The sequence below is a fragment of the Triturus cristatus genome, chromosome 4_2 (genome assembly GCF_964204655.1).
Source record: "Triturus cristatus chromosome 4_2, aTriCri1.1, whole genome shotgun sequence".
Classification (NCBI taxonomy): domain Eukaryota; kingdom Metazoa; phylum Chordata; class Amphibia; order Caudata; family Salamandridae; genus Triturus; species Triturus cristatus.
The window spans coordinates 943,061,559-943,087,710 of record NC_140586.1 but is presented as its reverse complement, the minus strand read 5'-3'; the positions used below and the strand labels follow the sequence as shown (position 1 = coordinate 943,087,710).

At 50.6% G+C, this 26,152-nt stretch overlaps 1 protein-coding gene across 2 annotated transcripts in view; it reads left to right on the top strand.

The window, feature by feature from the left end:
• Positions 1-26,152, top strand: part of LOC146839017 (protein arginine N-methyltransferase 5-like) — a 162,385-nt gene that overhangs the window by 100,445 nt on the left and 35,788 nt on the right. For both annotated transcript variants that reach the window (XM_085603051.1, XM_085603052.1), the window contains 2 exons: positions 60-182; positions 306-481. In XM_085603051.1, coding sequence (XP_085459177.1) covers positions 60-182; positions 306-481 — 299 coding nt within the window. The remainder of the gene's footprint in view (positions 1-59; positions 183-305; positions 482-26,152) is intronic.

Sequence of the window (26,152 nt, the reverse complement as noted above, 5' to 3'; positions counted from 1 at the left end):
CCCAGTTTTGTCCTGTTGTATTTGGGATTCTAGAATGACTTCCATCCTACTGTTTTCAGGGTGCTCATGGTTCTAGGAGCAGGCCGAGGGCCTCTGGTGAACGCTTCACTCCGGGCAGCCAGTCAGGCCAACCGTAAGATCAAGGTGTATGCTGTGGAGAAGAATCCAAATGCTGTTGTGACGTGAGTGAACACCTGGCATGCGCTGCATCCTCTATTCTTTCTAAACTGTCTCGTACACTAGCACATCATTCGTCTTTCACTGTATGTGCTTACCTCTCCCCTTTAATGTTGCCCTTTTTTCAGCCTGGAGAACTGGCGCTTCGAGGAGTGGGGCAGCCAGGTCACAGTGGTGTCGGGTGATATGCGTGATTGGGCAGCCCCTGAGAAGGCCGACATCATCGTCAGCGAGCTGCTTGGCTCCTTTGGAGACAACGAGCTGTCCCCCGAGTGCTTGGATGGAGCTCAGAGTTTCCTTAAGGGTGTGTGATCACCTGCAAGTGGGTCAGATTCCTTATTGTGTTTGTCCCAAGATTGTGATGGACTGACATAGGGTAATGGTTTTTGCTTCGGTTTTCTTTATTTCTCCTTTTATGGAGTGCTGTTTGTTACGCATAAACGTACTGGAGTGCACATCCTGGATGCTATATAAAACAATAGTCTATTATTCATTAGTTCATTTAATACGAATGATGAATAACTAGAGTTACACTTGGGTAACTTTTTTTTACTAGGACTCTGAATTAACAACTGAATTATTTTTCACCCTAGTGGTTTGCTGTCCTCCCAGAGTCTCGTCAGTCTGAACATGACCTTATGAATATGCAAAATTGATCTCTAAACCATATATTGTAAAAACCATATATTGTAAGAGATGTGTATGCAGTAGATAAGCCAACTGCAATCTCTTCCCCCTTTGCTTGTGGGACCACTATAAATTGGCAATTTCAGAGCGAGAAATATTGAAAGTATTTCCTTTTCATTTATCTAAAAGGTCTGTTCAAAATTATGGCATGTATTCCTCCGTTTACAATTTATTAAAATCCAAAGTAGAAAAAGTAAATATACTTCTGTAGTAGGGGATCTCTGTGTATAGTCATAATCTAGTGAATAGTCCCGCCCATGTGCGTGGACCCCGGAGCAATAAAAAATAATCTCTAAAAGGTGACCAATCATGCAGACCTGCATACACCTTTAAGAGAGAATTTAATTTAAAGACAGATAATGCAGCCTATACCCACAGGCTACACTGTCCAGTACTTCAACTAGAATTCCACCAACATCCACAAAACAGCACTGCCTGTCTAGTTTTTCTCCCCATAGGAAAAAACCCTGCCTCTACCAGCAAAAGCCTCTGGAATAATAGAGAGGAAGGAAAGGACAGACAAGCCCCATAGGCTGCCATTATGTGGCTTAGAACAGGATACTGTGCCTTTAAGAAAACTTTCCAGAACTTTCCCCAGTATCCCAGAATGCCCAGCAGGTCCCATTTACTTTCAGTTCTTTTTTCCGGCTCCTTCTAGCAGGACCCTGGAGCATTAAGCTCTCCCCTTTTCAAGGGTTTATTGGAGATTTTGTCAATTTTTGTCACTTTTTCAAGTGCTTAGTAGCTGGTACTGTCAACATGCCTGGCTTGTTCGACAAGTGCCCGGAATGTGGTAGAAAGAAGGCTAAAACTGATCCACACAAGGTGTGTATAGGTTGCCTTCCCCAGTCCCACGTGCCTGAAGACTGTGATATCTGCCACTCGTTCTCAGCCAGGACCCTTAGGGACAGAATGAAAATCAGGCTTCAAGTTCTGGAGGAGAGAAGGCTGAAGGCACCAGGTGGGTCTGGAGGGGCTGATTTGGCCCATACTGAGGCCTCTGGGGGGCTCCCCAGGGGCAGGAAGACCAGTAAGCGCTCCCACTCCCCGTCGAGGGCGTCGACGGCGACGTCGAGGAGGATGACCACCATCTGTTCGCCGTCTCCCCAGGGCTCTGGGGAGAAGCGGCGTCGACTATCGACGTCGAGGGACTTGAATAGGCCACCGTCTACTACATCGGCATCGTCGACGACGCCGTCTACGGCGCCGTCGAGATCGGACCCGGCGTCGGTGCTCGCCGTCGAGGGGAGATCGCCGTTCGCCGTCGATGAAGAGGAGACGGTCGACGTCGCCGCCGAAGAGGAGATAGACGTCGAGACGCTCGAGGTCAAGGAGATCGCCGTCGAGGCGCAGGTCGCCGTCGAGGCGAAGGTCGCCGTCGAGGAAGACAGAGTCACCGGGATCGGTGTACTCTGTGGTGTATACGCCTCCTCGGATGCCTACGTCACCGCCTCCTCTCCCACCTCCTCCGCCTCCACCGCCACCACCGCCTCCACAGCTGCGGACACTGCCTCCGCCGCCCCCACCTCGGTCGTTGCCACGCACTCCAGTGGGGCCGCTGGCGGTTCCCCCGCGGTCGGTTTCTCTTTCGAGGTACCCGACTCCGCCGCAGGGGACTCCGAAGCCACGACGCCCGCGGTCGCCGGGACCGGCTAAACCGGCGGGCAGACCGAAGCCGAAGAGGTCGCGCTCCCGCTCTCTCAGGAGGAGAAGATCGCGGAGCCGTGGACGGTCATCGTCGGACTCAGGACGACGCCGTAGGAGGCACAGGTCCAGGTCGCACACGCGCTCCTCGACCAGAGACTTTTCCCCGACGCTGTCGGACTCGCCGGGAACTAGGGTGTCTCCGGTGGACGATTTGGTCTCTTTCCAAGAGGTGCTGTTGAGAGGGGCAGCAAAATTGGGTATCACGGTGACGGTTCCAACACCCACGACGTCCGTGATATTCGAGACACTTCATAAGAAACATCTGTCTCGCCCTCTACTGCCTCTTGTACCAGGACTGGTGGAACCCGCGTTGGAGCTGTTCCTCACTCCCGCGGTGACGAAGGCCGCCCCCTCCAGGCTCATGAAAAAGTATAGGGCCCCGGAGTCGGACCCTACCTTTTTGAGGGTGGACCCGAAGCCGGATTCGGTCATTGTGACGGCGGCGAGGAAACAACATGCGACCGCCCCTTCATCGACGGTCCCGCCTGACAAGGAAAGCCGCTGGCTGGATTCCGCGGGCAGGAAGGTGTGTGGGACCGCCTCCACCACCATGAAGGCGGCGAGTGCAGGGGCTTTGTTGGGCCGTTACGACCGGGCCCTGTGGGAGTCCCTGCAGCAGTATGCGGACCTGCTGCTCCGGGACAAGAAGGAGGACTTCTTGGAGACAGTGCACGAAGGCATGCTGGTCTCTAATCAGGTGATCGGCGCAGCGGCGGATGTATCCTTGCTGGCCGCCCACGCCTACTGTCATGGCGTCCACCAGAGGCGGCATTCGTGGCTGCGCCTGACGTCCCTCAAGCCAGAGGCGCAGCAAAGAGTGGCCAACCTGCCCTTCTCGGGGGAAACCCTGTTCGGGAAACATGCGGATGATGAGATGGCCCGCATGAAGGCGGAGGCGGAAACCCTGACGGCCGTCGGGTTGGAGAAGGCCGAGAAGAAGAAGCGCCCGTTCCAGAGGCGGTTCGGGTCTTCGGGCAGAGGACGTGGGCAGGGCTCGGGACAGCAGCAGCAACAACAGCAGCAGTTCCGCAAGCCCTTCCAGAAGCGCCAGAGGGGTAGAGGAGGCCAGCAGGCTACTACCACTACCAAGGGCCCGGCCGGGTCTCGGCCCTGAGCGGCTACTTCCCCCTCAACTGTTACCCACTCCAGTGGGGGGGAAGCATTCAATTTTTTCCGGCAGAGTTGAGAAAAATTACTCAGGACAAGTGGGTGCTGAATATTGTTTGCTTGCAATGGATACAGTCTTCGGTTTATCAGCCCGCCTCCAGCGATTCCGCCGGTCAGCTCTCGATTCCAGCTGAGAGAGCTCCAGGCGGAGGCAGACATCTTGTTGAGAAAAAAGGCGGTAGAAGAGGTACCTCTGTCTCAAAGGGGAAGAGGTCTGTACTCTCGGTTCTTCCTCGTTCGCAAGAAGGACAAGAACGAGTTCAGGCCCATCCTGGATTTGCGACAGGCAAACAAATGGATTCGCAGAGAGAAGTTTCGCATGCTATCGTTGCACCAGATTTACCCTCAGCTGCAACGGGGAGACTGGCTCTGTGCCATAGATCTACAGGATGCGTACTTCCATGTGCCCATAGCACGGAAGCACAGGAAGTTCCTGCGATTCCAAGTCGGCGCCAATCACTATCAATACACAGTACTGCCATTCGGGCTAAAGTCTGCGCCCAGGACCTTCTCGAAATGCATGGCGGTGGTGGCGGCACACCTGCGGAGGAACAAGTTGTTTGTCTACCCGTATCTGGACGATTGGCTGATCAAGGCTTCATCCTTCTCGGAAGCACAAGCTCACTTCCGATGGACGTGCGCTCTCTTACACAAGCTGGGGTTACACGTCAACATGTCCAAATCGGTCACGATTCCGGTCCAGTGCATACAGTACCTGGGGGGCCTCCATCGATACGCGGTCAGCAAGCGTGTCTCCTTCGGAGGAGAGACGGTTATCACTCCTTCGGAAGGCTCAGGACCGCTCCATCGACGACAGTGAGGAAGGTGTCTTCTCTCCTGGGATCGATGGCCTCCTGTATCTTCCTCACGCACTGCTACACATGAGACCACTGCAGGAGTGCTTGGAGGATCAGTGGGATCAGAGGACAGGTTCTTGGGACGACAAGATACGGCTGTCTCTGCATGCTCTTCAGTCGCTGAAGTGGTGGTGTTCGGCGGAAAACCTCCTCAAGGGGGTTCCCTTCCACAAGGACATTCCCACGACGAGTGTAGTGACGGATGCTTCTCTCCAGGGCTGGGGAGCGCATTCCGGGGACTTGCAGATTCAAGGAAAGTGGTCTCCTCTGGAATCGACGTACCACATCAATTTCCTGGAACTCAGATCTGTCTTCCTGGCACTGAAGGCCTTCCTTCCGTCCTTCCAGACCAACTCGCTGCTGATACAGACGGACAATACAACCACAATGTATTACCTCAACAAGCAGGGGGGGTCGAGATCGCGCACTCTGTCGCAGGAGGCGCAGGCGATCTGGCGCTGGCAGCTGGCCCGAGGGCTGACGATTACGGCCACGCATCTGCCAGGGGTGCAGAATGCTCAGGCGGACGCCTTGAGCAGGCTGATTCAGGAAAACCACGAATGGGTCATAAACGACGAAGTACTAGGAGAAGTCTTCGCAAGGTGGGGGACTCCAGACGTAGATCTGTTCGCCACCGCCGAAAACAGCAAATGCCGAGACTTCGCATCCAGGTACTACCAGCGGGGGACGCTGGGGAATGCGCTATGGATCGATTGGTCGTTCAGCTTTCTGTACGCTTTTCCACCCATTCCCCTGATTCCGGCGGTGCTCATCAAGCTGTCCCAGTCCAGGGCGCGGATGATCCTGATCGCCCCGGAGTGGCCCAGGCAGTGGTGGTTCACGGACCTTCTTCACCGGTCTCTCCTTCCTCACATGCGGTTGCCGTGCAGGCCGGACCTTCTCACGAAGTTCGGGGGGCGGATGGTGCACCCCAACCTCTCGTGTTTGAGTTTGGCGGCATGGCTCCTGAAATAGTGCAATATGGCCATCTGAATCTACCAGACGATTGTATGGACATACTGAAGGAGTCTAAACGACCTTCCACTAGGACATCCTATGCTTACAAGTGGAAGAGGTTCTGTATCTGGTGTAAGTCCAAGAACTTTGATCCGACAGCATGTAAGGAAGATGTCATCCTTCCATACCTTTTACATCTGGCGCAGTCTGGCCTTAATTTCCATTCCATTAAGGTTCATCTGGCTGCTTTGACTGCTTACAGGAAATGCCCTTCAGACTTCCTTCTTTCAGATCCCTGTGGTCAAGGATTTTTTGGAAGGCTTGAAGAAAGTGTTTCCTCCTGTCAGACTTCCCTCGCCTTCCTGGGACTTGAATGTGGTGCTGTCCAGACTGATGAAGGAGCCTTTTGAACCCATTCACAAGGCTTCATTGCAGCACCTATCCTGGAAGGCGGCGTTCCTAGTGGCCATTACATCGGCCCGCAGGGTGAGTGAACTTCAGGCATTAGGTTGTCAAGAACCTTATACTGTATTTCATGCTGCTAAGGTTGTGATGCGTACTCACCCTAAATTTCTTCCTAAGGTTATCTCTGATTTTCATATCAACCAGACCATCACTTTACCTACGTTCTTTCAGAATCCCTCTTCGCCAGCGGAAAGGTCTCTCCATTCCCTGGATGTTCGGAGGGTGTTGAAATTTTATCTGGATAAGACCAAGGATATTCATAGGTCTGACCAATTGTTTGTTAATTATGGATCAGTCAGGACTGGTCTTGCGACCTCTAAGCAGTCCATTTCTAGGTGGATTGTGTCCTGCATACAATTGTGTTATCAAAAGGCTAATAAGACCTTAGGGGGTAAACCTAAGGCTCATTCCACCAGGGGCAAAGCTGCCACGACAGCTTTGCTGCGTAATGTTCCTATTGCGGAAATCTGCAAGGCGGCCACTTGGAAGTCGGTCCATACCTTTGCTGCGCATTACTGTCTGGACTCGGATGCTAGGGCAGATGCTCAGGTTGGGCAGGCTTCGCTGCGAAATTTGTTCGCACAGTAGTGGGTTTGTCTTGTTTGTTCTCCACCGCTGCTGTTGTGTGGGGATGGGCTTGCCATTCTATTCACTAGATTATGACTATACACAGAGATCCCCTACTACAGAAGGAGTAGTTTCTTTTCTGTAACTCCAGTTCTGTAGTAGGGGTATCTCTGTTATAGTCATAAGCGCCCGCCCTCCTCCCCGGTGGAGAGATATATTTTTTCATATGAAGAATGCTACAGGTCTGGCGTGCTACGCCTTCAAAAAGAACTGAAAGTAAATGGGACCTGCTGGGCATTCTGGGATACTGGGGAATGTTCTGGAAATCTGGAAAGTTTTCTTAAAGGCACAGTATCCTGTTCTAAGCCACATAATGGCAGGGGCTTGTCTGTCCTTTCCTTCCTCTCTATTATTCCAGAGGCTTTTGCTGGTAGAGGCAGGGTTTTTTCCTATGGGGAGAAAAACTAGACAGGCAGTGCTGTTTTGTGGATGTTGGTGGAATTCTAGTTGAAGTACTGGACAGTGTAGCCTGTGGGTATAGGCTGCATTATCTGTCTTTAAATTAAATTCTCTCTTAAAGGTGTATGCAGGTCTGCATGATTTGTCAACTTTTAGAGATTATTTTTTATTGCTCCGGGGTCCACGCACATGGGCGGGACTATTCACTAGATTATGACTATAACAGAGATACCCCTACTACAGAACTGGAGTTACAGAAAATAAACTACTCCATTTCCTTGTGCGTTTTATACAACTACTGGTAAATCGGAACCATTAACAAACCATTAAATGTACCCACATACTGAGGCCCTTATTTATACTTCTAAACTAGAGAGTTTGATCGACACTTATGGCTGCTTTTCAACACTTCTAAAATAAAACTATGAAAGTCACTTTTAGTTTCCATCCCAAACTTAGTCAGTTGCTCCAGATCTAGTTCTGTTGCCTTCTTCTTAAATAGGTTTTACATTTCTGAAACTTGAACACTTGTTACCTGTAGACTTGAAGAATGTCCATCAAATTTCCAGCAGTAGTATAGTTAAACATTTTGATTTTGATCACACCTGTGCATTCTTTCATCCAGGTGAGTGCGTGTGATCCTAATTAACACCTTCAGTCTTACCCAAACCTAACCATCTCATTGTGTTGACATCATGAGGACATTTCAAATTTCTTTTTTAGGGTCACCTAGTTCTCCAAGGCACCAGGTTGTGGTTTAGCCCATGTCCTTTGATCAGCTGTAGCACTTGCAGGGTTGGTGCTACCCTAATCTTAGCTGTCTAGCATGCTAAATCTGCCTGCTGTATATGAATAGGATTATTTGCCATTGTTGGATTCCAGTCATACGCAATGTACACATACATCAAAGATAATGTGCTCTGGAAAAAAGGGGTATTTTGCTCCTTACATTTGGAAGTGCAATTATTTTTCCTGGAGTAAAATTTCTCTTCCAGGTGGTAGTATTTTAAGTGGGTTAAAAGTTGGAAACCTATTTTCATTGTAAACCATGGATTCGAGGCATATGAGCTGTAGATCACACACACTGCATAGATTGCCATCTGGTGTTGGGCCCGGATGTTTGCACTTTGTTGTTGTCCTGGAAAGTCTTTGGAAGTCACGCGATAGGTGGCTCCTCCTTTGGACAATAGTGCGCATGGGCATCGACTCAATCGTCAGATTGTTTTTTTCCGCCATCGGGCTCGGATGTGTTAATCGTGCTCCAGTTCGGTGTCGTTACCGATCATCTTTTCGATGCGTAATCCTCACCCATACTTTTGTATTGTTTCGATAGCGTTCCCCTTTGACGGGCATCTCTCCAGACCTTCAAATCTTCGATTCCGGTCGTCGACGTAGGCCTTCGGCCCTACCTGCGCCATTGGGCCTTCGGCTCATGGAAAGGACTCCCTTTAAAAAGTGTCCTAAATGTGGATCCAAGTTTCCACACGCAGATCTTCATGAGGTGTGTAACCTCTGCCTTTCACCCGAGCACGAGGCAAAAGACTGTCCAGCTTGTGCCTTTTTCCGCTCCAAGAAGACGATCCGGGACCGTCTAGCTCGAAGAACAATGGCTCGATCGACATCCATTCCCGACGACATCTTCCAGGAAAGCATCCATGTACCAGAGCAGAAGCAGATCCAACACAGTGCCATCAGCTCCTCCGAAGCCGACGTATAAGACATCACTCCGGGGTAGCGGGTCGTAAGTACTGACGTCGACACCACCCCACACCCCCTTCCCAAAAAAGCTTCAGTCACACCTTCGCCTTAGGGCATAGGTGCACACCAGGACAAAACTTGCTCGGGCTCGGCAAAGAAGCCAATACAAAAGCCTTCAGGCCACTCTGGATCGAGCCAGCGGCCGTCAATGCCGAAACTCCATCCCCGGCACCGGAAAAAAAACAATGCCTTCCTCTGCGCCAACGCCTACCTCTGCTTCGGCACTGAAATCCACTGGCATGGAGGCCCCGTCTCCGAAAAAATCTTCGGAACCGAGCAAACACCCGGCTCCAAAAACCTCGGGTTCTCAGCCTTTGAAGCACAGGCCTACAGATCCGGAAAGACCAACGGAACCGAAAAAACAGTCTATCAAACCTATCGGATTCAAAGAAAATTCCTGATTCCAGGCCTAAAGAGCACAAAACTACTACAAAACCCCTGACACACTCCCAATCGGACCCCAAAAAGTCTGCATCGAAAGAACACACGTCAGTGGAGGAGCTAAAAACACTTCAGAAAGACCCTAAAACAGGTCAACTCATACTTAACCCTTCAAAGAAACGGAAAATGGACAAACCTGTTCCAGCTCCACTTCCTTCGAAAGAGACATTGCTACTTCTCCCTTAAGGATTCATTTTCCTTCTCCTCCTTCCCCTCCACACCACTCTCCCATATTCACCTCCCTCACCATCTTCTCCACCTCCAGAAGATGACACCTCTGACGACATGGGGGATGATCACCCTTTAAGGGAACCCAGTCCTCCTGGTGCCCCAAAAGATCCAAGGGAGGATTATGACACACCAGATGTCCCAGACACACCTCAGGATGACATCTACCCATCTAGGCCTTCCCCCTCCTGAGGACACTATAGGGTTTACTCAACTTATATACAGGGCAGCAGAATATCACGGGTTAAACCTACATAAAAACCATATAGAGGAAGATTTTCTCATGGACGCTTTCGAACCATCCCAAAGGTCCAGTGCCATTCTCCCCATGTTAAAAGGGGTAATCAAACACGCTCTTGAAGTGTTTAAGGATCCTGTAAGGGCCAGAGTCATTAACCCCAGGGTAGAAAAAAAGTTCAAAGCTGCCCCATCTGACCCTGTTTATATTAAAGGGCAAATACTCTTAGATTTCTTAGTGGTCTCCAACGCCAGGAAAAGGGCTAATTCGCAAACCACAGGAGATGCCCCACCACCTGATAAAGGATCAAAACTGCTGGACGCGTCGGGTAAAAGAACAGCGTCCCAAGTATCTAACATGTGGAGGATTGCTAACACACAGGCTTTGCATGCAAGATATGATAGGGCTCATTACGACCAGCTAGAGATCCTACTACAACACCTTCCAGATCAATACAAGACACGAGCTAATGATCTCATCCAGGAAGGCAAGGTCAAATACCTCCATTTGTTGTGCTCTCGATGCTGCAGACACAGCATCCCGGGCTATTAACACCAGCGTCCTTTTACGCAGACATGCATGGCTACGCATTTCCGGCTTCAAGCCGGAGGTACATACCACTATAAGTAAACCAACCATTTGATCAAGAACACCTGTTTGGACCTAATGTAGATTCATCTTTAGAAAAGATGAAAAAGGACACCAACACTGCCAAATCAGTGGGAGCCTTGCAATCGCAAACTCCCAGAAGTTCTTTTCGTCGCTCGTCTTACAGAGGCGCCTCCAGAGGTTTTTCCACCGAAAACGAGTCAAACGCAGACCTCATCTAACAGAGGCTATTACAGAGGAGGCTACAGGGGCAATAACAATAAGGGTAGAAGCAAAACTACTGACACTCGTACCGCCTCCACCAGCCAGAGATCGATCGCTTCGCCACACATTACAACACAAAATGGCCAAGCTTCGCCGCCAGTTATCCACACCCATTGTCCAAAGGCAATGCTATATGGATGAATTGGTCAGGCAGATTTGTGTACGCTTTTCCGCCTCTCCCACTCATTCCATAAGTGGTGCGCAAGCTCTAACAGTCGCTCACACTAATCCTAGTTGCTCCAACATGGGCCAGACAACCCTGGTACACAACGTTGCTGGAACTATCAGTAGTCCCGCACCAAAAACTACTCCTCTCCCCACAGCTCTTAACACAGAACCATGGAGCTATCAGACACCCAGATCCAGCACAGCTCAACCTAGGGATCTGGCTCCTGTAGTCCTAGAGTTTGGTTATCTCAATCTTCCCCCTGATTGCATGAACGTTATCAAGGAGGCTAGGCACCCCACCACTTGAGCCTGCTATGCAGCCAAGTGGAAAAGATTTGTTATATACTGTAACAATAACATCAACCCTCTAGATGCCTCCACTCAGCACATCATATGTTATCTACTGCATCTTCAGAGATTAATCTAGCATGCACATCAGTCAGGTTACATCTCGCTGCCATTGCAGCCTACCTACAAAATAGACAGCACCTGTCACTGTTCAGGGTGCCCGCCATTAAGGCATTCATGGAAGGCATCAAGAGAATAATTCCTCCCAGGGTACCTCCTTCCCCAGTGTAGAATCTCAACGTCGTCCTCGCAAGATTTAATGGGTCCTCCATTCGAACCTCTGCATAAATTAGAGCTACAATTTCTCACACGGAGAGTCGCTTTCCTTGTGGCCATTACATCTCTTAGAGTCCGTGAGCTACAGGCACTAACCATTCAAGAACCATTTTTACAACTCCATCATAACAAAGTGGTTCTCGGAACGAATCCCAAATTCCTTCCTAAAGTTTTGTTCGAGTCATATGAGCTGCAGATTACACGCTATGCATAGATCGCCATCTGGTGTTGGGCCCGGATGTTTGCACTTGTTTTTGTCTTGGAAAGTCTTTGGAAGTCACGAGGTATGTGACTCCTCCTTTGGATCATAGTGCGCATGGGCATCGGCTCCATCCTCAGATTGTTTTTTTCTGCCATCGGGCTCGGATGTGTTCTTGCGTTCCACTTCGGAACCGTTAACGTTTTTCTCTTTCGACGCACAATCCTTCCCTTCTCGACTGTATTGTTTCGCGTTTTCCCAATCCATGCGACCCTTCAACTTAGAAGTCTTCGATTCCGGTCATCGACGTAGGCCTTCGGGCCTACCTTGGCCTAATCTCCGGCTCATACAAAGGTCGCCATTCAAAAAGTGTCCTTGATGTGGGTGACTTTTCCCCACACCAACCTACATCAGGTGTGCAACCTCTGCCTCTCACCGGAGCACGAGGCCAGAGACTGTCCAGCTTGCGCCTCCTTCTGCTCCAAGAAGACGATCCGGGACCGACTAGCTCGAAGAACAATGGCGCGCTCGTCATCTTCGATCCCACACGACATCTTCCAAGAAGACGTCGATGTTCCGGAGCAAGGTCGGGGTCGAAGAAGCCATAATCAGCGCCTCCGAAGCAGATGATTCCGACGTCGAAGACCTCACTCCAGCTCAAAGGCCCGTGAGTACAGAAGTCTACCCCGACCCAAACCCACCCTCGACACTATCAAAAAAGGATTCGTACCACCTTCACCTTCGGGCCCAGGTGCACACCGAGACACTGCTTCCCATGCCCCGCCTTTGGGCCTGGTAAAGAAGCCTATTAAGCCTTTAGGTGACTCTGGCTCGAGTCAACCTACCCTCGGTGCCGACAAACATGCTCAGGCATCGAAGAAGACGTCTTCGTCCTCAACCATGCCAACCGCTGCTTCGACATCAAAGCACTCGGCGTCGAAGGCTAGCACTGGTTCCTTGGCCCCCCCGACAACACCTTCGGAGCCGACTAAAAAGCGTCCACCAAAAAGGCCCCGATTCTTCGAAGCCAAAGACCTTGGAACCGGAAAAACAACCACAGGTTCCATCGGACAAAGACACTACAAAACAACACGGTTCCAAACCTAGAACCGCTACAGAGTCGACGCCGAAAAACCTTACAGCACCGAAGCCCTCGATTCCAAAGGATCTGCCTCCCACAGAGGAACTGTTTCGTCCAGATCCTACCCAAAAGACTCTTGTGAAGGATCCTAAGACTGGTCATTTAATGCTTAGCATCAAGAAAAGACCCCTGGAAGCGCCTGCACCACCACCAAAAAAGAGAGACTTTGCTACCTCTCCATTAAGGATCCCTTCTCCTCTTCCTCCCCCAACACACCGCTCTCCTACACCATCACCTACCCCAGTAGATGATGACTATAACACCTCAGATGATGCAGGGGGAGGTGCGGATGATCAACCCCTTGGGGACCCTACCGGCTCCCCGGACCCCTGGGATGACTACAGTGTCCCAGACGTCCCTTACACCCCACAAGAGGACATCTACCCCTCCAGGCCTTCCCCTCCAGAGGACAATATCGGCTTCAACCAGCTCCTTCACAAAGCTGCCCAATACCATGGGGTTGTCCTTCATACAGACCCAGTAGAGGAAGATTTTCTCAAGGACACTTTGGATACCACACAAAGGTCCACCTCAGTTTTGCCCATGCTTAAGGGGGATATTAAGCATGCACCAGAGATCTTTAAAGACCCAGTCAGAGCTCGAGTCATCAACCCGAGAATAGAAAAAAGTATAAGGCTGCTCCTACTGATCCAGCATACATTAAAGGCCCCGCACCACTAGACTCCTTGGTAGTCTCTAATGCAAGGAAGAGAGCCAATTCCCAAACATTAGGTGACGCACCACCGCCAGATAAGGAATCAAAACTCATAGACACCTCTGGCAAACGCACAGCGTCACAGGCAGCAAACATTTGGCGCATTGCTAATACTCGAGCGCTATTAGCCAGGTGTGACAAGGCACATTATGATGAGCTTGAGTCCATAATGCAGCACCTCCCTGACAAGTTATAAAAACAGGGCCAATGAACTCATACAAGAGGGTAAAACCATCACTAATACCGCCATCCGTTGTGCCCTAGATGTAGCAGATACCGCCTCAAGGGCAATAAACGGCAGTGTCCTGTTGTGCAGGCATGCCTGGTTATGCATCTCAGGTTTTAAACACAAGTCCAGAGTTCTATACTCAATCAGCCATTCGATGAGTTACACCTATTTTACCCCAATGTGGATGTATCACTTGAAAAAATGAAAAAAGATAGACACGGCCAAATCTATGGGAGCCTTGCAGTTGCAAGCTCCCAGGCGGTCCTTTCGTCGCTCATCCTTCAGAAGCACCCATAAAGACTACTCCTCTGATAGCCCCTCCACCTTTTACAAGGCTCCCTCCTAATCCTCCTTTACTAGAGGTTACCAAAGGGGTGGTTACAGGGGGAACAGCAAAGGCAAAAACAACCACTCCCGCTCTGCCTCCACCCCCACCCCATGACTTCCCTCCGCTTCCCCCAGACCATTCCACTCCAGTCGGGGGAAGACTCCACCAATTCCTCCCTGCCTAAGCAAACATCACTTCAGACAGGTGGGTGCAACAGATAATTCAATCAGGCTACTGTCTCGAACTAACATCTACCCCCCCAAACATACCACCCAAACAACGTCCAATGTCACAAGAACATCTGTGTTCGAGGCATATGAGCTGCAGATTGTACACTTAGCATAGGTCGCCATCTGGTGTTGGGCCCGGATGTTTGCAGTTTGTTTTTCTTCTTGGACAGTCTTTGGAAGTCACGAGTTTGGTGACTCCTCCTTCGGTCCGTACTGCGCATGGGCTTCGGCTCCATCCTCAGATTGTTTTTTTCCGCCATCGGGCTCGGATGTGATACTTCGTGCTCCGGCTTCGAACTTCTACGGTTCCAGCCTCGACGGAAAATCCTCGATTCTTCGAGTTCCTTCATCATCTTCATCTCTCGAAGCGGCACTTTCTCCATCCCGTACATCGACACCGGCCTTCGGGCCCTCCGCGACTCCGGTCCCGGCCGATGGAAAGGACTCCGTTCAAAAAGTGCCCAAAATGTGGGTCTAAATTTCCCCACACCGACCTCCATCAGGTGTGTAACCTTTGCCTCTCTCCGGAACACGAGGCTAGAGACTGCCCCGCCTGCAAGTCTTTTCGATCGAAGAAGACCATCCGAGATCGAAGAGCTCGACGCACCATGGCGCACTCATCCTCTGCAGCTCCACCGGACATCTTCGGAGACGACGCCGAAGCTTCGGGGCAAACACACACCGAGCAGGAGGAAGACGTCGTCAGCGCTTCCGAGGCCGACGACTCCGACGTGGAGGACGTTACACCAGCGCAGCGGGCCGTGAGTACTATGCCCCCTCCCACCCCCGCGCCGAAAACCAAAGAGACTCAGGTTACTCCCTCGCCTGCCGGCCTGGGCAAAACCAAAACCAAAACTTCGATCACCCCACCTTCGGGCCCGGTGTCGAAGCACCCAAAGTCTCATGGCAGCTCGGGATCGAGCCAGCCGACACCCGGTGCCGAAAAACAGCATCCGGCACCGAAGACTGCAAAATCCAGCTCGACTCCGAAACCACCGGTGCCGAAGCCTGGACACTCGGTGCCGACCAAACACAAATCTGTCGGCACCGACGCTCCGGCGCCGAAACATCATTCGACGCCGAAACACCCGGAGACCTCAAAAAAGCATGGCGCACACAGACCATCGAAACCCCCGGTTCCGAAATCACCGGTGCCGACAGACGACTCGACACCGTTGGCTCTGTTTACACCAGACCCTTTACAAAAGACTTTGTCCAAAGATCCAAAGACTGGGCTTTTGACTTTAACTACCAAGAAAAGACGCCTTGATGCTCCGGCTCCTCCTCCTCCACCCAAAAGGAAGGACTCTGCTACTTCTCCCCTCAGAGTGCCCTCCCCACCACCGCCTCCCCTACCCCCTCCACCTCCTCCACCGCCTCCACCTCACAGGTCTCCGCCACCTTTACCTCACTACGATCCGGCCCCATCCCCAGATCCGGATGATGGGGATCCGGACAATTACCCGGCGGACGCCCCAATGGATCCCACTCCACCAGGGACCCCAGATCCATGGGAGGATTACAATAACCCTGATATACCCAATGTACCTCAGGACGACCTATACCCATCAAGGCCGTCTCCTCCAGAGGACTCCTTAGGGTTTCATCATTTAGTGCAGAGAGCAGCACACTACCATGGGGTGGACATGCACAGTGAACCAGTAGAAGAAGACTTCCTACTGGATACATTTGATATACAAGACAAATCTACTTCCATTTTACCCATGCTTAAGGGTGTCACCAAGCACGCTACAGAGGTGTTCAAAGACCCTGTCAGAGCCAGAGTACTGAACCCTAGAATAGAGAAGAAGTACAAGGCGGCACCCACAGACCCTGCTTACATCAAGGGCCCTGCTCCCCTAGATTCCCTAGTTGTCTCCACAGCTAGAAAGCGGGCTAACTCCCAATCCTCAGGAGATGCCCCACCGCCAGACAAAGAATCTAAACTTCTGGACGCGTCTGGTAAACGCACCGCCTCCCAAGCTGCAAACATGTGGCGCATTGCAAACACACAAGCACTGCTTGCGCGATATGATAGAGCACACTATGACGAACTAGAGGCTCTTATGCAGCACCTTCCAGAAAAATACAAGCACAAGGCTCATGACCTCATACAGGAGGGTAAACTAATTACAAACACCTCCATTAAGTGTGCCCTCGATGCAGCCGACACTGCTTCTAGGGCCATAAATACCAGTGTCCTGCTTCGTCGCCACGCCTGGCTCAGGATCTCAGGGTTCAAGCCTGAAGTCCAGGCATCCATACTCAATCACCCCTTTGACCAGGAAACACTCTTTGGGCCAAAGGTAGACGAAGCGCTCGAAAAGATGAAGAAAGACACAGACACAGCAAAGTCTATGGGGGCACTCCAAACACAAGCCTCCAAACGTTCCTTTCGACGCTCGTCCTTTCGTGGCACAGGCAGAGGCTCCTCCACCGATAACGCCTCTACCTCCTACAAGTCCCCTCCTCAAAATACCTTTTCAAAGGGCAATCAGAGAGGTGGTTACAGGGGTAACAACAATAAGGGCAGGGGCAAAACCAACAACACCCGTTCTGCCACCCCCTCCGCACAATGACTCCCCTCCGCTCCCCCCAGACCATTCCACTCCGGTCGGGGGCAGACTACAAAACTTTATCCACGTATGGGAGTCCATAACATCGGACAAATGGGTGACCCAAATCATTCGGTCAGGGTACTGTCTAGAGCTAACATCTACCCCACCCAATATCCCACCAAGGCACCGTCCAATGTCTCAAGAACATTCCACACTGCTCAAACAAGAGGTACTTTCACTCCTGCAAAAACATGCTATAGAGCAGGTCCCCGTCAACCAACGAAATCTAGGGGTCTACTCTCTATATTTCTTAATACCAAAGAGAGACGAGACCCTCAGACCCATTCTGGACCTCCGGCCTCTAAATGCCTACATACACTCAGACCATTTTCACATGGTCACTCTACAACAAGTCCTCCCACTCCTCTGCCAGGGAGACTTTCTCACAACCTTGGATCTGAAAGACGCATACTTTCACATTCCAATACACCCCTCTCACAGGAAATACCTCAGGTTCGTGGTGGACGGGCAACATTACCAATTCACGGTTCTCCCCTTCGGGGTCACCACTGCACCACGAGTGTTTACCAAATGCCTAGCAGTAGTAGCAGCACACCTCAGACGTCAACACATTCACGTCTTCCCTTACTTAGACGACTGGCTGATAAAAGCCACGTCCTACCACCAATGTGTGCAACATACAAACAGCACCATCCAACTGCTCCACCAGCTAGGCTTCACGGTGAACTACCAAAAGTCCCACCTCATACCATCTCACACAAAGCAATATCTCGGGGCCACTATAGACACCTCCAAAGGTATTGCCTATCCAAACTCAGCCAGAATCACAAGCATTCAAGCCTTACGCAAAACATTCCTTCCCCAACACTCTCTTCCAGCAAGAGTGTTCATGAAGCTCATAGGAATGATGGCGTCTTGCATATTTATAGTGCCCCATGCAAGACTCCACATGCGTCCACTTCAAGAGTGCCTAGCACAACAGTGGAACCAGGCCCAGGGTCAGCTGACGGATCTGGTGTTGGTGGACGGCCGCACACATCACTCTCTGCAGTGGTGGAACACCACAAACCTTTCCAAAGGACGGCCGTTCCTGGACCCGGTTCCTCAGGTGATTCTAACAGCGGACGCATCGCTCTCCGGCTGGGGAGCGCACCTCCTACACCTCACAATGCAAGGTCTATGAACGCCACAGCAAAAATTGCTCCACATCAACCATCTGGAGCTTTTGGCGATCTTTCTAGCCCTAAAATCTTTCCAAAAACAAATTTCGGGCAAAGCAGTCCTCATTCGCACAGACAACATGACTGCGATGTATTATATACAAAAACAGGGGGTGGCACACTCTCCCCAGCTCTCCCGCTTAGCCCAGAGCATATGGAGATGGGCAATTCCCCAAAACATCTTTCTCCTGGCACAGCACGTTCCAGGAGTACAAAACACCATAGCAGATCTGCTCAGCAGACAAACGCAACAACTACACGAATGGGAACTGCATCCACAAGTTCTTCACCCATTCTTCAAACAGTGGGGGCATCCTCAAATAGACCTCTTCGCCACCCACGAAAACAAAAAATGCCCAAGCTTCGCCGCCAGATACCCACACCCATTGTCCAAGGGCAATGCGATATGGATGAACTGGTCAGGCAGATTTGCATACGCCTTTCCACCTCTCCCACTAATTCCATTAGTGGTCAGGAAGCTACAACAGCACTCCCTCACACTCATTCTGGTAGCTCCAACGTGGGCCAGGCAGCCGTGGTACACCACGCTACTACAACTATCAGTGGTACCACATCAAAAACTGCACCTTTCCCCATGCCTCCTAACCCAGAACCATGGAGAAATCAGGCACCCGGACCCAGCTCAGCTCAACCTGGCGATCTGGCTCCTGAAATCTTAGAATTCGGATACCTTAACCTTCCCCCTGATTGCATGAACATCATCATGGAAGCCAGACGTCCTACCACTAGAGCATGCTATGCCGCAAAGTGGAAAAGATTTGTAATTTACTGCCGTAACAATACAATCAACCCCCTAGATGCATCCATACAGCACATCATATGCTATCTGCTCCATCTTCACAGGTGTAACCTGGCATATTCATCCATACGCCTACACCTAGCAGCGATCGCTGCTTATCTACAAAACAGGCAGCATTTATCACTCTTCAGAGTGCCCGCTATTAAAGCCTTCATGGAAGGCCTTAAACGAGTAATTCCTCCCAGGGCACCACCTTCCCCTGTATGGAATCTAAATTTAGTTCTTACACGACTAATGGGTCCGCCCTTCGAACCAATGCACAAATGTGAGCTACAGTTTCTCACCTGGAAAACAGCTTTCCTTGTAGCTATCACTTCCCTTAGAAGGGTTGGTGAAATACAAGCGTTCACCATACAGGAACCCTACATACAAATGCATCACAGCAAGGTCATACTTCGCACAAATCCGAAGTTTCTGCCCAAAGTCATTTCCCCCTTCCACCTCAATCAATCAGTGGAATTACCTGTCTTCTTTTCGCAACCCCAATCTGTTGCAGAAAGGGCCTTACACACACTTGATGTAAAAAGGGCGTTACTATACTACATACAAAGAACGCAACCCTTCAGGAAGACTAAACAATTGTTCGTTTCCTTCTCTCCACCACATAAAGGCAACCCCATTTCAAAATCAGGGATAGCTAGGTGGATTGTAAAATGCATACAAATTTGCTATCAAAAGGCAAAGAGAACATTATCTGTTCCCCCTAAAGCCCACTCTACAAGAAAGTTAGGGGCTTCTATGGCTTTTCTAGGGAATATACCCTTAGATGACATCTGCAAGGCAGCCACATGGTCTACACCGCACACCTTCACAAAACACTACTGTGTAGATGTGCACTCCAAGCAGCAAGCTAGGGTGGGCCAGGCTGTACTAAAGACACTTTTTCAAACAGCTGCAACGGATACCGGTGGTCGCCGCTAAGGTTGGGTACTGCTATATAATCTATGCTAAGTGTACAATCTGCAGCTCATATGCCTCGAACGGAATATGCTACTTACCAGTATGCATCTGTTCTTGGCATGTAGAGCTGCAGAGTTGTACACGCCCACCCGCCTCCCCGGCTACCTGTATCCGTTCCAGTACATCTTATTTAGATACAACACATGGGTTTCTCACTGTTATTACTACGCTCCATCATTTCCCTGTTGGCGAAAAACAATCTGAGGATGGAGCCGAAGCCCATGCGCAGTACGGACCGAAGGAGGAGTCACCAAACTCGTGACTTCCAAAGACTGTCCAAGAAGAAAAACAAACTGCAAACATCCGGGCCCAACACCAGATGGCGACCTATGCTAAGTGTACAACTCTGCAGCTCTACATGCCAAGAACAGATGCATACTGGTAAGTAGCATATTCCTACTGCTAAAGCAGGAGGTAATCTCCCTCCTACAAAAAAGTGCAATAGAACCAGTTCCCCTGCACCAACAAAACAAGGGAGTTTACTCCCTTTATTTTCTCATAGCAAAGGACGACAGATCTCTAAGGCCTATTATAGACCTCAGACCCCTAAATCTATACATACACTCAGACCACTTCCACATGGTCACATTTCAGCAGGTCCTCCCTCTAATTTCCCAGGGCGACTTCCTTGCTACTCTAGACCTCAAGGACGCTTATTTCCACATTCCCATTCACAGCGCTCACAGAAAATATCTCCGATTCGTAGTGGACAGTCAGCTCTATCAATTCAAAGTACTTCCATTCGGAGTCACCACATCACCAAGGGTGTTTACCAAGTGCCTAGAGGTGGTGGCAGCACACCTATGAAGACAACACATCCATGTCTTCCCATATCTAGACGACTGGCTCATAAAAGCCAGCTCATACAATCAGTGTGTAAAACACCCTCACGCCACTATTCAACAACTTCACGACCTGGGGTTCACAAACCACGCCAAGTCCCAGCTGAAACCGTCCCACACACACAATACCTCGGTGCCACAATAGACACCTCAAGGGCACTAGCCAATGCCAGCCCGCCAGTATAGCGAGCATACAAGCTCTTCTCTCCAGATTCTAACCGCAACACTCTCTTCTAGCTCGAGTGTTCATGCAACTCATAGGGATGATGACCTCTTGCATATTCATAGTGCCTCATGCAAGACTCCTGATGCGTCCTCTCCAAGAGTTCTTAGCATGCCAATGGAACCAGGCTCAAGGTCAGCTAACAGATCTGGTGTTGGTAGACGGTTGTACCCATCGCTCTCTGCAGTGGTTGAACACCAAGAACCTTTCCAAAGGGCGACCGTTCCTCAAGCCGGTTCCTCAAATAGTCATGACAGCGGACGCATCACTCTCCGGCTGGAAAGCTCACCTACTTCATCACACCATGCAGGGCAGGTGGGCACCTCAGCAAAGGTTACTCCACATCAACCACCTGGAGCTACTAGCCATATTCCTAGCCTTGAAAGCATTCCAAAAACACATATCAGGCAAAGCTGTCTTAGTCCTCACCGACAACATGACAGCCATGTATTCTATACAAAAACAAGGCGGGACACACTCTCTGCAGCTCTCTCAGCTCGCACAGAGCATGTGAAGATGGGTTATACCTCAGAACATTTTTCTCCTAGCCCAACATGTCCCAGGAGTCAAACACAATAACCGATCTGTTGAGCCGTCAAACGCAACAAATCCACGAGTGGGAACTTCATCCACAAGTTCTTCAACCGTGTTTTCACATGTCGGGGCAACTACAGATAGACCTCTTCGCCACCCACAAACGCCAAATGCCCAAACTTCGCCGCCAGGTATCCTCACCCATTGTCCAAAGGCAATGCGATATGGATGAACTGGTCAGGCAGATTTGCGTACGCTTTTCTGCCTCTCCCACTCATTCCACTAGTGGTGCGCGAACTACAGCAACACTCCTTAACGCTCATCCTAGATGCTCCAACTTGGGCCAGACAACCATGGTACACCACATTGCTGGAACTCTCCGTAGTTCCGGCACCAAACATTACACCTCTCTTCACACCTCCTAACCCAGAACCATGGAGAGATACAACACCCAGACCCAGCTCAGCTCAACCTAGCGATCTGGTTCCTGAAGTCCTAGAATTTGGTTACCTCAACCTTCCTCCTGACTGTATGAACGTCATCAAAGAAGCTAGACAGCCTACCACTAGAGCATGCTATGCAGCCAAGTGGAAAAGATTTGTAATCTATTGCCATAACAACAACACTGATCCCCTAGATGTGTCTATCCAACGCATCATAGGCTACTTACTACACCTCCAAAGATGCAACTTAGCCTACACGTCTATCAGACTGCATCTTGCTGCCATAGCAGCATATCTACAAAATAGACATCATCTATAACTTTTCAGAGTACCTGCCATAAAGGCTTTTATGGAAGGACTCAAAAGAATAATTCCCCCCAGAGTACCACCTTCACCTGTGTGGAATTTAAACATCGTTCTCACAAGGCTAATGGGGCCGCCATTTAAACCTCTACATAAATGTGAGCTACAATTCTTAACATGGAAAACTGCTTTCCTAGTAGCTATTACTTCTCTACGAAGAGTTAGCGAACTACAAGCACTAACTATTCAGGAACCCTTTCTGCAAATGCATCATAATAAGGTTGTTCTCCGAACTAATCCTAAATTCCTCCCTAAAGTCCTTTCTCCCTTCCACCTCAATCTGTGGAGCTGCCTGTATTCTTCTCACAGCCACAAAGAGTCGCAGAAAGAGCTCTTCACACCTTAGATGTCAAAAGAGCACTGCTGTACTACATAGAGAGAACACAACCTTTTCGTAACACCAAACAACTATTTGTGTCTTTCTCACCACCACACAAGGGCAACCCCATATCAAAATCTGGGATAGCTAGGTGGATTGTCAAATGCATACAAATGTGTTACCACAAAGCAAAACGTACATTATCTGTTTCTCCTAAAGCCCACTCTACACGAATGATGGGGCTTCAGTGGCATTTTTAATGAACATTCCCTTAGACGATATCTGCAGAGCAGCTACATGCTCTACACCGCACACATTCACAAAACACTATTGTGTCGATGTGCAAACTAAACAACAAGCTAGTGTGGGCCAGGCGGAACTCAAAACACTATCTCAAACTACTGCAACAGATACTGGTGGTCGCCGCTAGGAGGGGATACTGCTATACAATCTATACATAGTGTGTAATCTGCAGCTCATGTGCCTCGAACGGAATATGCTAGTTCGAGGCATATGAGCTGCAGATTGTACACTTAGCATAGATCGCCATCTGGTGTTGGGCCCGGATGTTTGCAGTTTGTTTTTGTTCTTTGGACAGTCTTTGGAAGTCACGAGTTGGGTAACTCCTCCTTCGGTCCGTACTGCGCATGGGCTTCGGCTCCATCCTCAGATTGTTTTTTTCCGCCATCGGGCTCGGATGTGATACTTCGTGCACCGGCTTCGAACTTCTACGGTTCCAGCCTCGACGGAAAATCCTCATTCTTCGAGTTTCTTAATCTCTCGAAGCGGCACTTTTCTCCATTCCGCACATCGGCACCGGCCTTCGGGCCCTCCTCGACTCCGGTCCCGGCCGATGGAAAGGACTCTGTTCAAAAAGTGCCCAAAATGTGGGTCTAAATTTCCCCACACCGACCTCCATCAGGTGTGTAACCTTTGCCTCTCTCCAGAACACGAGGCTAGAGACTGCCCCGCCTGTAAGTCTTTTCGATCAAAAAAGACCATCCGGGATCGAAGAGCTCGACGCACCATGGCGCACTCATCGACCGCAGCTCCACCGGACATCTTCGGAGACGACGCTGAAGCTTCGGGGCAACTACACACCAAGCAGGAGGAAGACGTCGTCAGCGCTTCCGAGGCCGACGACTCCGACGTGGAGGACATCACACCGGCGCAGCGGGTCGTGAGTACTGTACCCCCTCCCACCCCCGCGCCCAAAACCAAAGAGACTCAGGTTACACCCTCGCCTGCAGGCCTGGGTAAAACCAAGCACACAGCTTCTATCACCCCACCTTCGGGCCTGGTGTCGAAGCCTCATAAGTCTCACGGCAGCTCGGGCTCGAGCCAGCCGACGCCTGGTGCCGAAAAACACCGTTCGGCACCGAAGAAAGTGATACCCAGCTCGACTCCGAAGCCACCGGTGCTGAAGCCTGGACTCTCGGTGCCGACAAAACACAAACACAAATCTGTCGGCACCGACGCTCCGGCGCCGAAACCTACTTCGACGCCGAAAAAAACGGAGGTTCCAAAAAAGCATGGCGCAGAGAAACCATCGAAATCCTCGGCTCCAAAAACACCGGCGCCAGCGGACGATTCGGTGCCACTGGACCTCTTTACACCAGACCCTTTGCAAAAGACTCTATTTAAAGATCCAAAGACTGGGCTATTGACTTTAGTTGTCGAGAAAAGACGTCTTGACACACCGGCTCCTCCTCCACCGCCCAAGCGGAAGGACTCTGCTACTTCTCCTCTCAGAGTGCCCTCCCCACTACCTCCTCCTCCCCCTCCTCCACCTCCTCCACCCCCTCCCCCTCCCACGTCTCCGCCACCCTTGCCTCATCATTCCCCGACCCCGTCCCCAGATCCGGATTACGGGGATCCAGATTATGACCCGGCGGACGCCCCAATGGACCCCACTCCACCGGGGACCCCAGACCCATGGGAAGACTACCAAAACCCTGACATACCAGATGTACCTCAGGACGACCTTTACCCATCCAGGCCATCTCCCCCAGAGGACTCCTTAGGGTTTCACCATTTAGTGCAGAGAGCAGCACACTACCATGGGGTGGAAATGCATAGTGAACCAGTGGAAGACGACTTCTTACTGGATACATTTGACATTCAGGACCAGTCCACAGCTATCTTGCCCATGCTTAAAGGTGTCACCAAGCATGCTGCAGAGGTGTTCAAAGACCCTGTCAGGGCCAGGGTATTGAACCCTAGAATAGAAAAAAAGTATAAGGCGGCACCCACAGACCTTGCATACATTAAGGGCCCTGCTCCCTTAGATTCCCTAGTTGTGTCCACAGCTAGAAAGCGGGCTAACTCCCAGTCCTCAGGAGAGGCCCCGCCGCCAGATAAAGAATTCAAACTTCTAGACGCGTCTGGCAAACGCACCGCCTCCCAAGCTGCAAACATGTGGCGCATTGCAAATACACAAGCGCTACTTGCGCGCTATGACAGAGCACACTACGACGAGCTTGAGGCTCTTATACAGCACCTTCCCGAAAAACACAAACGCAAGGCTCATGACCTGATACAGGAGGGTAAACTAATTACTAACACCTCCATTAACCTCTTCTGTGCCCATGACGAGATAGTCTCGTCATGGAGCACGGTCGCGCTGTGCCCATGACGAGACTATCTCGTCATGAACCCCACTCACTAATGCAACGCCCGGCACAGGAGGGGGAAAGGGCGTGGCACTGAAGGGGTTAAGTGTGCCCTCGATGCAGCTGACACTGCTTCTAGAGCCATAAATACTAGTGTCCTGCTTCGTCGTCATGCCTGGCTCAGGATCTCAGGGTTCAAGCCTGAAGTCCAGGCGTCCATACTAAATCACCCCTTTGACCAGCAAACTCTCTTCGGGCCAAAGGTGGACGAAGCATTAGAAAAAATGAAAAAGGACACAGACACAGCAAAGTCTATGGGGGCACTACAATCACAGGCCCCTAAACACTCCTTTCGATGCTCATCCTTTCGTAGCACAGGCAGAGGCTCCTCCACCGATAACGCCTCTACCTCCTACAAGTCCCCTCCTCAAAATACCTTTTCAAAGGGCTACCAAAGGGGTGGTTACAGAGGCAACAACAATAAGGGCAGGGGCAAAACTAACACCACCCGTTCTGCCACCCCGCCCGCACAATGACTTCCCTTCGCTCCCCCCAGACCATCCCACTCCGGTCGGGGGCAGACTACAAAACTTTATCCACGCATGGGAATCCATAACATGGGACAAATGGGTGACCCAAATTATTCGGTCAGGGTACTGTCTCGAGCTAACATCTACCCCACCCAATATCCCACCAAGGCACCGTCCAATGTCTCAAGAACATTCCACACTGCTCAAACAGGAGGTGCTCTCCCTCCTCCAAAAACACGCTATAGAGCAGGTCCCCGTCAGTCAGCAAAATCTAGGGGTCTACTCTCTGTATTTCTTAATACCAAAGAAAGACGGGACCCTGAGGCCCATTCTGGACCTCCGGCCTCTAAATGCGTACATACATTCAGACCATTTCCACATGGTCACCCTGCAACAAGTCCTCCCGCTCCTCTGTCAGGGAGACTTTCTCACTACCTTGGATCTGAAAGACGCATACTTTCATATTCCAATACACCCTTCTCACAGGAAGTA